We start from the raw sequence: 13,627 nt of genomic DNA, 5'->3' as shown, positions 1-13,627 counted from the left end.
CAGGGTTTTCTATGTAGAGGATCATGTCATCTGCAAACAGTGAGAGTTTTACTTCTTCTTTTCCTATCTGTATTCCTTTTATTTCTTTTTCTGCTCTGATTGCTGTCACCAAAACTTCCAAAAGTATGTTGAATAGTAGTGGTGAAAGTGGGCACCCTTACCTTGTTCCTGACTTTACGGGAAACGCTTTCAATTTTTCACCATTGAGGATAATGTTTGCTGTGGGTTTGTCATATATAGCTTTTATTATGTTGAGGTATGTTCCTTCTATTCCTGCTTTCTGGAGAGTTTTTATCATAAATGGATGTTGAATTTTGTCAAAGGCTTTTTCTGCATCTACTGAGATAATCATATGGTTTTTATCTTTCAATTTGTTAATGTGGTGTATTACATTGATTGATTTGTGGATATTAAAGAAACCTTGCATTCCTGGGATACAGCCCACTTGGTCATGATGTGTGATCTTTTTAATATGTTGTTAGATTCTGTTTGCTAGAATTTTATTAAGGATTTTTGCATCTTTGTTCATTAGTGATGATCGGCCTGTAGTTTTCTTTTTTTGTGGCATCTTTGTCTGGTTTTGGAATTAGTGTGATGGTGGCCTCATAGAATGAGTTTGGAAGTTTACCATCTTCTGCAATTTTCTGGAAGAGTTTGAGTAGGATAGGTGTTAGCTCTTCTCTAAATTTTTGGTAGAATTCAGCTGTGAAGCCATCTGGTCCTGGGCTTTTGTTTGCTGGAAGATTTCTGATTACAGTTTCAATTTCCGTGCTTGTGATGGGTCTGTTAAGATCTTCTATTTCTTCCTGGTTCTGTTTTGGAAAGTTATACTTTTCTAAGAATTTGTCCATTTCTTCCAAGTTGTCCATTTTATTGGCATATAGCTGTTGGTAGTAGTCTCTTAGGATCCTTTGTATTTCTGTGGAGTCTGTTGTGATCTCTCCATTTTCATTTCTGATTTTGTTGATCTGATTTTTCTCCCTTTGTTTCTTGATGAGTCTGGCTAATGGTTTGTCAATTTTGTTTATCTTCTCAAAAAGCCAGCTTTTAGTTTTGTTGATTTTTGCTATGGTCTCTTTTGTTTCTTTTGCATTTATTTCTGCCCTAATTTTTAAGATTTCTTTCCTTCTACTAACCCTGGGGTTCTTCATTTCTTCCTTCCCTAGTTGCTTTAGGTGTAGAGTTAGGTTATTTATTTGATTTTTTTCTTGTTTCTTGAGGTACGCCTGTATTACTATGAACCTTCCCCTTAGTACTGCTTTTACAGTGTCCCATAGGTTTTGGGTTGTTGTGTTTTCATTTTCATTCATTTCTATGCATATTTTGATTTCTTTTTTGATTTCTTCTGTGATTTGTTGGTTATTCAGAAGCGTGTTGTTTAGCCTCCGTATGTTGCAATTTTTGATAGTTTTTTTTCCTGTAATTGAGGTCTAATCTTACTGCATTGTGGTCAGAGAAGATGATTGGGATGATTTCAATTTTTTTGAATTTACCAAGGCTTGATTTATGGCCCATGATGTGATCTATCCTGGAGAAGGTTCCGTGTGCGCTTGAGAAAAAGGTGAAATTGATTGTTTTGAGGTGAAATGTCCTGTAAACACCAATTAAATCTAGCTGATCTATTGTACCATTTAAAGTTTGTGTTTCCTTGTTAATTTTCTGTTTAGTTGATCTATCCATATGTGTGAGTGGGGTATTAAAGTCTCCCGCTATTATTGTGTTATTGTTAATTTCCCCTTTCATACTTGTTAGCATTTGCCTTACATATTGTGGTGCTCCTATGTTGGGTGCATATATATTTATAATTGTTATATCTTCTTCATGAATTGATCCTTTGATCAGTATGTAGTGTCCTTCTTTGTCTCTTTTCACAGCCTTTATTTTAAAGTCTATTTTATCTGAAATGAGTATTGCGACTCCTGCTTTCTTTTGGTCTCCGTTTGTGTGAAATATGTTTTTCCATCCCTTCACTTTCAGTCTGTATGTGTCCCTTGTTTTGAGGTGGGTCTCTTGTAGACAGTATATATAGGGTCTTGTTTTTGTATCCATTTAGCCAGTCTTTGTCTTTTGGTTGGGGCATTCAACCCATTTACATTTAAGGTAATTATTGATAAGTATGTTCCCGTTGCCATTTACTTTGTTGTTTTGAGTTTGTGTTTAAACACCCTTTCTGTGTTTTCTGTCTAGAGAAGATCCTTTAGCATTTGTTGGAGGGCTGGTTTGGTGGTGCTGAATTCTCTGAGCTTTTGCTTGTCTGTAAAGCTTTTGAATCCTCCTTCATGTCTGAATGAGATCCTTGCTGGGTACAGTAATCTGGGTTGTAGGTTATTCTCTTTCATTACTTTAAGTATGTCCTGCCATTCCCTTCTAGCCTGAAGAGTTTCTATTGAAAGATCAGCTGTTATCCTTATGGGAATCCCCTTGTGTGTTATTTGTTGTTTTTCCTTTGCTGCTTTTAATATTTGTTCTTTGTGTTTGATCTTTGTTAATTTGATTAATATGTTTCTTGGGGTGTTTTGCCTTGGGTTTATCCTGTTTGGGACTCTCTGGGTTTCTTGGACTTGTGTGACTATTTCCTTCCCCATTTTAGGGAAATTTTCAACTATTATCTCCTCAAGTATTTTTTCATGGCCTTACCTTTTATCTTCTTCTGGGACTCCTATGATTCCAATGTTGGGGCATTTCATATTGTCCCAGAGGTCCCTGAGGTTTTCCTCATTTATTTTGATTCTTTTTTCCTCTCTGCTTCATTTATTTCCACCGTTCTATCTTCTGCCTCCATTATTCTACCTTTGATTCCCTCCAGAGTGTTTTTGATCTCATTTCATTATTCATTATATATTGACTCTTTTTCATTTCTTCTAGGTCCTTGTTAAACATTTCTTGCATCTTCTGAATCTTTGTCTCCAGGCTATTTATCTGTAACTCCATTTTGTTTTCAAGATTTTGGATCATTTTTATTATCATTATTCTAAATTCTTTTTCAAATAGGTTCCCTATCTCCTCCTCTTTTTTTTGGTTTGGTCGGCATATATCGTTTTCCTCGACTTGCTGAGTATTTCTCTGCCTTTTCATCTTGTTTAGATTGCTGTGTTTGGGGTGGCCTTTCTGTATTTTGGTAGTTTGACGTTCCTCTTTATTGTGGAGGCTGCTCGCTGTGGGTGGGGTTGGACGGGTGGCTTGTCAAGGTTTCCTGGTTGGGGAAGCTTGTGTTGGTGTTCTGGTGGGTGGAGCTGGATTTCTTCTGTCTGGAGTGCAATGTAGTGTCCAGTAGTGAGTTTTGAGATGTCTGTGGGTTTGTTGTGACTCTGGGCAGCCTGTATATTGATGCTCAGGGCTATGTTCCTGCGTTGCTGGAGACTGCGTGGTATGTCTTGCTCTGGAACTTATTGGCTCTTGGGTGGAGCCTGTTTCAGTGTATGTATGGAGGCTTTTGGATGATCTCTTATTAATTAATGTTTCCTGGAGTCAGGAGTTCTCTGGTGTTCTCAGGTTTTGGGCTTAAGCCTCCTGCCTCTGGTTTTCAGTCTTTTTCTTGCAGTAGCCTCAAGACTTCTCCATCCATACAGCACTGATAATAAAACTTCTAGGCTGATGGTGAAAAGACTCTCCACAGTGAGGGATACCCAGAGAGGTTCCCTCAGTTACATGGAGAGGTGAAGAGGGAGGAGGGAGATAGAGGTGACCAGGAGGAGAAGAGGGGGGCTCAAACGTGGAGAGAGCAGTCCAGCCAGTGAGCACTTCCGTATGTGCTCTCCACAGTCTGGAACCCTCAGAGAGGTTCGCGGAGTTACATAGAGAGGAGGGAGGAAGGAGATAGAGGTGAGCATGAGTAGAAAGGGGGGAATCAAGAGGAGAGAGAGAGATCTGGGCAGTACTCTGTTCCCTAAGTCTTCTCCCGTGCCCAGAACACCCACAGAGATTCACAGAATTGGGTTGAGAAGAGAAGGAGGAGGGGGGGAGATAGAGGTGCCCTGGGGGAGAAGCAAGAGAGTCAGTAGGGGGGGAGAGTAATCAAGCCAGTAATCATACTCCTGAGTAAAAATGGGTACTAAAGTTTGGGTTCTTAAATGTACAAAATTGATATCAAATATATATAAAACAAAGATTAAAAATCTAGAGTAAAGGTTAGACTCTTAAAAAAATACACTATTAAAAATAAAACAAAATCACAAAAAGTATAAGATATTTGTGTGCAGTTTGCTTTAAAAATAGGGTCTTTTTTTTTTTTGCAAGGTAATAGTGGGTTATAAAAATGAAAATTAAAGGTGTAATAGAGGACTTAAAGAAAAAAAATTAAAAAAAAATGATAATAGTAAAAATTTATCCAGGACTTTCTCTGGAGCTGTTGCGAGCAGTGTGGGGTCAGTTCAGTTTCAGATAGATCCTTATTCCTGCGTATTCTTTTCACGATCTATAGGCTCCTTTCTGTGTAGTCGGTGTTAACTACAGGGATTTTAATCTGTTGACCTGTCACTTCCAAAGCGGTTTCCTCTGTTTATTTGTGGCTTCTGTTTGCAGGTCTCTTCAGTGTGTGATTTTCGCCCTGACACAAGGGGGTGGAGGTGCTCTCTTTAGGTTCACTTGTTCAGTCGTGCTGTGGGGAGGGAGGAACACTGCAAACCAATATCACTAGTGTGTGTGTGGAGAACTTGCAGTGTCCCAGCCACACTGGGTTTGCCCCCGCTCACGGCGTGTGTGCTTTCCCCGTCTGCCCTGCTCAGGCTTCAGGTTACTCTGCTGGGGAGTGGGCCCTGAGATGCGTGCACTTCCCAGGTCTAAGCCGCTCAGGTTCAGGTTCTCGGGTAGGCCACAAAGGTGCAGAGTCGTTTGGGCTCGCGGTTTGTGCCGATCCCTGGTCGGGGCGGCTCAGGCAGCCAGATGTTTGGCGAATGCACTCTCCCCTGTTGGGGCGGTGCGACTTGTCACCTCCCTGTTCCCAGCCTTGGTTTCTGGGCGCGCCCGGCTCTGGTGTCCCTTGTGTCAGTTCTGGTTAGCTGGTCTCTGTCTGAGACCCTCCCAGCGGATTTCAGCCTTCCGGAATCTCAAGAAGTCTTTGCTCTCTGGGGCCAAGTTTGCCCCTTTCTGGCTCTGGCTGGCCCTGCCTGCCTACTGCGTCTGGCAGGGGAATGGAACAGTCCACAGCTGGCTAGCTCTTCTCTGGTATTGCTCAGTCTTTTGTTCTGTGAGCGGGCCAGCAGTGCCTTAGGTTTGGGCTTTTCTCAGGATAGTTCTCTCTCTCTCTGGCTATCCCACAGTTTAGGTTGCTATCTCACATTAGCTCCCTCAGATTGTTCTCAGGGCATTCAGCCTGGTCCTTACCCTAAGCAGTGCTGCTGGCTCCTCTCCGTTCAGCCCCCACTTGCTGGTGGCGTATGTGAGCATCTGGGGTACTTTGTGGGGAGTTGCCTTTAGGCATGTAATCTGTGGGTTTTATTTATTTATTTTTCCTCCTGGTTATGTTGCCCTCCGAGATTTGAAAACTTCCCCCAGACCCGCCAGTGAGAGGGTTTCCTGGTGTTTGTTTTGGAAACGTCTCCTCTTTTACGACTCCCTCCCTGGGATGGGTCTCCATCCCTAACTCTTTTGTCTCTCCTTTTATCTTTTATATTTTGTCCTACCTCCTTCCGAAGACAATGGGCTGTTTTTCTGGATGCCTGATGTCTTCTTCCAGCGTTCAGAAGTTGTTTTGTGAAGTTTTCTCAGCGTTCAGATGTTCTTTCGATGAATTTGTGGGGGAGAGAGTGGTCTCCCCGTCCTATTCCTCCGCCATCTTAGCCCCGGACCTAATAGTGATCTTTTTTTTCCTCACCAATGTATCCTTCCAGAGATAATTGTTCCAATATTGCAAAACCATCTGCTTTGAACACTGTTCTGTATCTTGCTTTTTTTCTATTTAACGTATCATGGAGATTTTTCCATAGTGGCATAACCAGCTCTCTTTAATGGATCCAGTCTTTTGCTATTACGAATAATGTTAGAAATGAATGACTGGAGACCTTCCTCTTTTCACCAGTGTGCTAGGGTATCTATGGAATAAGTACCTAGAGGGGAATTGAGTGTGTATGCATTTATAATTGTGGTAGATATTAGCAATCTGCTTGATACAGAGCAGTGATTTTGAACCAGTTCGGTTCAGTCGCTCAGTCGTGTCTGACTCTTTGTGATCCCATGGACTGCAGCATGGGACTATTGCAGCATTCTAACTATTGCTTCTTGACCTGCATACAGATTTCTCAGGAGGCAGGTCAGGTGGTCTGGTATTCCCATCTCTTTAAGAATTTTCCACAGTTTGTTGTGATTCACACAGTCAAAAGCTTTGGCAAAGTCAATAAAGCAGAAGTAGATGATTTTGAACCAGGGGCAGTTTAATTTCCCAGGGAGTCATTTGGCAGTGTCTGGAGATACTTTTGGTTGCCACACTTTTGGGATAGTCTGTGTTCCTGGTATGTTTGAGACCTGATTTCAGTGAACTCTTCAGGTCCATTGTTCATTTTCCCATGAGTAAACATGCTCTTTGTTCATCAGATAAATTTCAAATACCTTTTTTTTTCTGTTGGTCTTTTGATTTCTGAATGGCAAAAACACTATCAACATTTTAAAAAGCGTATTGTATGTGCTAGATTGAGTTTTAGTTGGAAATGCCTTCCCTAGTTACCAGTTATTCAAGGATTCTGCCATCTTGAGGTGGGGAGGCATTTTATTTTGTTCATTTTGATCTTTGATGTATTTGGATTGTTATTAATGTTTTAGTATAAGTTATAAATACAACTTATTTTTTTCCAGATCACCATTTAATGATACTAACACCATTTAATAATCATCCATCTTCTTCTACTGGTTTAAAATACCATGGTCACACAGGCTTCTCATATGTTTTTGATTCTATAATAGGTTTTAATAGAATTATTATCCTGAAGGGATATCTCTACTCCTGTGTTCATTGCAGCATTGTACACAATAGCCAAGAGGTGGAAACAACCTATCTGGGAACAACCTAAGTGTTCGTGTACAGATTTATGGACATAGAAGGTGTGGTTCTTTACACAGTAGAATATTATTCAGCCATTATAAAGAAGGAAATCCTGCCATTTGCAACAACATGGATGAAACCATGCAATGACTGCAATAAACCAAAGAAAGACAGATACCGTGTGGTGGCACTTACATATGTAGTCAAAAACAGAAACCCAAAAGACAAAGCTGATTTCATAAAAACAGAAAATGGAATGAGGCTTTCCCGGGACTTGGGGAAGGGAGAAATGGGGAGATCAGAAGATACAAACTTTCAGTTATAAGATAAGTTCTTAGAAACTAATGTATAGCATAGTGACTACAAGTGTACTAAATCGCTTCAGTTTTGTCCGACTCTTTGCGGCCCCATGGACTATAGCATGCCAGGCTCCTCTGTCCCTAGGATTCTCCAGGCAAAAATATTGGAGTGGGTTGCCATCTCTTCCTCCAGGGGATCTTTCTGACCCAGCGATTGTAGCTGCGTCTCTTATGTCTCCTGCATTGGCAGGTGGGTTCTTTACCAGTAGTGTCACCAGTTAATAATACAATATTCTTGAAATTGGCTGAGAGTAGATCTTACATACATACACACTAAAAATGAGTTAACTGTATGAAGTGGTGCATGTGTTTATTTTCTTGATCTTAGTAATCATTCTACTGTGTTTAGTTTTAATTCAGTTGCTTAGTTGTGTCCAACTCTTTGAGACCCCTGGACTGTAGCACACCAGGCCTCCCTGTCCAACCCACTCCAATATTCTTGCCTGGGAAATCCCATGGACAAAGGAGCCTGGCAGGCTACAGTCCATGGGGGTCTCAAAGAGTGGGACATAACTGAGCGATTAACGCTTTCACTTTTCCATATAATCTCTTTTACATTTTATAAGTACTTTGCACATGAGGTTCATGCCTTCTGTTTTATTCCTTTGTTTTATCTCTTTACTTGATTTATAAATGGAGTCTTACATTTTCTAGTCAGTTGTTTGAATATATGAAAGCTTGTTTTCTATTTATTAATTTGTACTGTCACCATTTCAGGTTTTTATTGTTTGTGTTACTTTTTAAATTGATTTTTTCCAATTACATAACCATTATATACAAAGGGTAATATTTTTTTCCTCCTTTTCAAATTATGCCTCTTATTTCTTTGTAATCTATTTGGATTTGCTAGAAGCTCTGGAACAATATTAGGTAATAATAATGATAAAAAGTATTGTGGTAGAGTAGTTTTTATGGAAGTTTCTTCTATTTTAAGACAGATGCTTCCTTACTTCTTTTTTAAACCTGAGACTAACTTTTGGTGGATTGAAATGGATAATTTTTTTCATATTGGAAATACTTATCTATCTTTTTAGAGAGTTTTCGTCGGTAGTGGATATAAATATGCTAAATGCCGTTTCAGCATCATTGATATGACACTATGATTCTTTTTTCATCTTAAATCCATTAGAATGAATTGTATGAGTAGATCTTCCCATCTTTAGCCATCCTTTCATTGCTGGGATAAAACTCCCCAGGGTTAAGGAGTATTAGTTTTTAATATTCAGTATTTTTTCTGACAGGTTTATCATGTTCATTCTGATAGCTATGAGACAAAAAACCAGCACTATGGAAGAAGCTTAACAAAAGAAACTCTAAAGGATGGTAAGGATTGAAAAACCATACTTCAGTGTTTTTTATTAGTATAGAATTAATCAGAATAATTCTAAAGTGATTTCAGTTTTAGTTCTTCTTTGGTGTAGTGATTCAATTCTCAATACTGTCTTAACATATATACTTCTAAAGTATGTATGGCCAAGATATTATAAAAGCAATGATAACAGACTTCCAGATATAATGTTCTATTAAAGTTTATTATTAACTGTATCCAGGATGAGGAAGAAGTTGAGTCATGTAAATAGTTGAAAAAATGTTTATGCTTACAAAATACTCATTTACGATGTGCTCTTAACAGTTGATATTTGCCTTGGTATACTTAACCAATAGCAAGATAACATTCAGATTGGCTCTATATTAAAATATTTCTCAGGCTAATATAAATATATTTTTTTAGCAGTTTCTGTCCCAAAGTAGGGGAACAGCAAAAATCAAATTCCATAAATTCCCAAATATGATAAAATATGCATAAATAATTTTAAAAGAGGCCTAATATGAAACATTAAGTCTCAATATTGAATAACATATTTAACTTGGACTACTGCTAGTCCCCAAAGTGAGCTCACCTTTTGTGAAAAGGCTGGTTTAATTAGTATTGTTGAGAGCATAAAAAATTAAGTACAGTTATGATTTGGTATTTTGATAATGGGCTGTTGATATAATTGAAAATGGTTATGCTTTGACTCTAGGTTCCAGATTAGTTCATAATTCTAACAAACGTACAGTCTTACTATAAAATTTCTCATAATAGCAAATGAAGCAAATCTTGAAATCCTATTCCTTAAGAGAATATATAGAGAGGGCACTAAACTAGTAGTCTACCTGTAGTAAATTTTTTGTCTAAATAAGGTATTTTGCTTTATGTAAGTGTCATTTGTATGTTTTCTAATAAGAACATCTTCACCAGAAATTAAGTCGAGCTCCAAGAATCTGTGTTTAACTGGAATTCTTATCTGTTCACTTAATTGCAAGGGCTGATGGGAGAAAGTTTAAGAATTGTATCTAAGATGAAATTACTTCCCCAGTGATAGTTATTTCATAATTTCATTATAATCCTAGTATTTTCCTTTTTATAGGAGTCTCCCGTTTTTTTCATAATGGAATCTGCTTAAGAAGAGATGCTATTGCTGCCAGTATTCAGAAGATTGAGAAAATTCTCCAGTGGTTTGAAAGCCAGAAGCAGCTTAACTTCTATGCAAGTTCACTACTGTTTGTTTATGAAGGTTCATCTCAGCCAACTACTACAAAATTGAATGACAGGACTTTGGCAGAAAAGTTTTTGTCCAAAGGACAGCTCTCAGACACAGATGTACTGGAGTACAATAATAACTTTCATGTGTTAAATTCTACAGCAAATGGAAAAATAGAAGCTTCAGTGGGTAAAAGCTTGTCCAAAATGTATGCTTGTCACAGAAAAATGTATTCAAAAAAGCATCACAGTCAGACTTCATTGAAAGTTGAAAATATAGAGCAAGACAATGGGTGGAAAAGCATGTCACAGGAGCGTTTAAACGGAAATGTACTTTCCCAACTGGAAAAAGTTTTCTACCATCTTCCTACTGGTTGTCAAGAGACTGCAGAAGTAGAAGTGCGAATGATAGACTTTGCTCATGTGTTCCCTAGCAACACAGTAGATGAGGGATATGTTTATGGGCTGAAGCATTTAATTACTGTACTGCAGAGCATATTAGACAATTGACTCTTTTGCTGCAGTCTTTTAAAGGGGTGGGGCAATCATAACAAAGAGCAGCAGTTAATAACTCTGCACTTGTAATGCTGTGTAAACAATTTGTATTGTGAGTCTACATTTTGTCTTTATACTTTTGGTAGAAGGGTTAACTTTTTTATAATCTTACTCAGGAAAACTAATTATTTGTTCATTAGAAAACTATAAAGAGTAAAGAAACTTAAGAATGTTATGCAGGGAATGTGGTGGTACGTGGCTTAAATGTCTGTTGGCTCAAACAAAATGCAAACCATTATTCAATCATAATGAGTATAGTTTGTTTTCTGTAGCCATTTATCATGAAACCTCTGTCTACTCGGCCATAGTGAGCCATATCTATAACTCATTACATTATTAGAACACTTTAAAAAATGTAGAAAGCATAGGCTGGTATCCTTAGTATTGCTATGTATGAAGTTATTAAAACTGGAGAAAATTCTACAGAAAAAAATTACTCTTTTAGGTTTTGTATTAAAACTTCAAACCAGCATATCAAAAGGTGCTTCTTATCTTAGTAAAATGATTTAGAATTATTGCATTCCAAAAGCAGATTTTATCCTTTCATTTTCACTTATATACATACTTCATGAAAAAGGTCATTGAAATGGATAAAAACAACAACGACAGAAGTCTTGAAATTAAGGGCACTTATTAGTCTTGCCAGGGTTAGGGAAAAGAGAAGATATTTGCAAGGAACAAAATATTTTTCTTTTAAAATGTTTAATTTATGGGAAAATTGGAATATGTATTTACTACATTGTGACAAGTATTTATAAACCATAAAATACCTTGCCTTTTACTCTGTAGCTTCAAAAAGATGGATGATTGAAGCTCTTTTTATTTCCCCTTTAAATAACTCATTTTGAGTTTTTTCTTTTATAATTCATGTATTTATATGTCCCCATTTAGTTAAGCAGTGGTATGACTATATGTTGCTAAAAAATGTTTCTCAGAATTCTAATAAACAGTGAAGGACAACATTCAGTTGTCAAAAATACCATGTGTAAATTAGTACGTCATACAGAGCTTGGTGCATATCTAAATTCATGTTTCTGTTTCCTTCTTACTCAAAACAGTTTTATATCATATTCAAGAAAGAGAGAGATTATAATTTAATTTCATGAAGGGGGCAGTGCTAATTTTCTTGGAAGAAGTAGATGTGTAAGTATTATCTCTGTTTCACATTCACCACCTTTAAAAAAAATAACTAGTTATTATTAGAAACATTTAAAACTTTGAAATTAAATTTGCAAAAATGTTAAATGTTTGTTTTCATTGAACTTTGATTCACTAACAAAATGTCTTAAATAGTTAACAGTCTTGTCATATTCTTGGAAGTTGTTTTTGAGTTGTGACCTGTTAGACTCTTCCCTTTCTTTCCCCCTCAGAATTAAAATACCCTTTTATAGTGTGAAGGAAAGTATCACAATTTTTATGTTTATCTCACCTTCCCAACCCTCTCTCCAAATGTACTTTTGCAATCATCTGAGCACAAAGAGAAGTACGAAAGTAATTCTATGCTTAGTAACTTTATTAAGCTTGTATACCTTTAAAATTCACATGCATTTATTATAGCAAAATTTGATTATTTTGCATTTTTTATTTAGAGTCAGTGTAAGTATTTTCCATAAGGACTTCATATTTTTGCCTATTGCCTAAATGGATATTGCTGTAGCTTTTTTTGTGGGGATGAAATTCAAGTCATAGTGAATAGAAATTTTTCAGTTTTGCTTTTTTTGTCCTACAATGTAGACTTTTGTTGTTGTTGTTACTTGGATAATGATTCAGCAAATCTTAAGCTCAGATAACTAAACACTATTTTGAATCTTAACCAGATACTTTTTAGTATGGAATAGTATCAACCTATGTACAATGAATTAATAAATTTAAGTATTATCATATTTTTTGTGCATTTTAGCTCAATAAAATGTGAATCTATTGTTCCAGATTTTCTTTAACCATATTTAGAAATAATAGATTTGTAAAATCAGTGTCTTACCTTTTTGATAGATAATGTTTTGTTTTCATAAAACGAGACATACTTTTATCTTTTGTTCTTCAGGGAAGGGATTCACATTTTATTCTGTTTACATTTTTTTAAATCACTGTTATTCACTGCCCATTTGATGTTACTTTATAAGTAAGGTTACATGTAAGAGAACAAGTATTGGCTTGTGTTTATCTACATGTGACTATTTTATTGTCTAGTCCAGTCATTTAACATTATGCTGAAATTTACCACTGTGGGAATGAATGATCACTAGTCACCATCACTAGGCAAACATATTTAAACATTTAAATGTTTAAGAAATAATAATAAGGATATAGTTTGGGTTAATAGGATTATCATAGTTTTTTCACCCTAGGAATCATAAATAATGATTTTTGTGTATTTCTTATGAAATACTCTCATGAAAAGGACTTTAATTATGGATAGTGAATAATACATTTCTCTAATAAAAATTTAAATTGTGTAATAGTTTTATAATAAAGTATTTAGAGTAATCAATATTTTAATATGAATGAAACTTGCATAGATTCAGATAAATTTAAAATTGATAACAAATGCTAAATATTTTATCTAAATAGTTTTTCAAGAAACGATTGTGAAAATGTGTGTATTAAATGACTCTAAACTGGAGCATGTGGTATTTTCAACTCCGTGTTCATTATTTGTTTAATGTGTCTGGAAATTGTACTTACTGTGCCTCTTTACACTACAGTTTGCTGTTGTGGGGCTTTAAATTGTGTTCAACTGAATAAGATCTTTTTTTGTGATTTTAATTGAGTATAATTTACTGTTTTATGATTTCCAAAATGATCTTCATATCTCTGTACCATATATATATATATATATATCAAATTTATAATGTAACTTAAGATAAAATTAATTTTCAGAGATATTTCAGTTGCAGTTTTCTTATTTCATGCAACTGAAAACACTTTTGTTTCTAGGATTTGGAATATTAAAGAACATGTAGGATGAAAAAAAATGGTAGAACAATGAAAGAATTTTATTTGCGAAATTACAGAATTTTTGTCCACTATTTTAAAGCATTGTCATCATTTTAGTACCATTTGCTCTTAGTAGTTTGGCATTTGATACTGTACAACTTGATTTGCTTTAAAAATTGTTTACAGTGCTTTGTAATAATCTTCCTTATCCAGTGCCTTTAACCTTGATTTGATATATTTGTAGCCTTGGTTATCCTTCCTTACATTCTGTAATGTCTT

The 13,627-nt window shown here is 36.2% G+C and overlaps 1 protein-coding gene across 4 annotated transcripts in view; it reads left to right on the top strand.

Moving 5' to 3' along the window:
* The window catches only part of IPMK (inositol polyphosphate multikinase), a 71,001-nt gene extending 59,611 nt beyond the window's left edge, over positions 1-11,390 (top strand). For all 4 annotated transcript variants that reach the window (XM_081559976.1, XM_081559955.1, XM_081559966.1 and 1 more), the window contains exons 5-6: positions 8,574-8,655; positions 9,744-11,390. In XM_081559976.1, coding sequence (XP_081416102.1) covers positions 8,574-8,655; positions 9,744-10,366 — 705 coding nt within the window. In that variant the 3' untranslated portion in view covers positions 10,367-11,390. The remainder of the gene's footprint in view (positions 1-8,573; positions 8,656-9,743) is intronic.
* Positions 11,391-13,627: the final 2,237 nt, after the last annotated feature.

This window comes from Giraffa tippelskirchi, chromosome 2 (genome assembly GCF_054371585.1).
Source record: "Giraffa tippelskirchi isolate mGirTip1 chromosome 2, T2T-mGirTip1v1.2.pri, whole genome shotgun sequence".
Classification (NCBI taxonomy): domain Eukaryota; kingdom Metazoa; phylum Chordata; class Mammalia; order Artiodactyla; family Giraffidae; genus Giraffa; species Giraffa tippelskirchi.
Note: the sequence above shows the minus strand (reverse complement) of the source record. Positions and strands in the feature narration are given on the sequence as shown.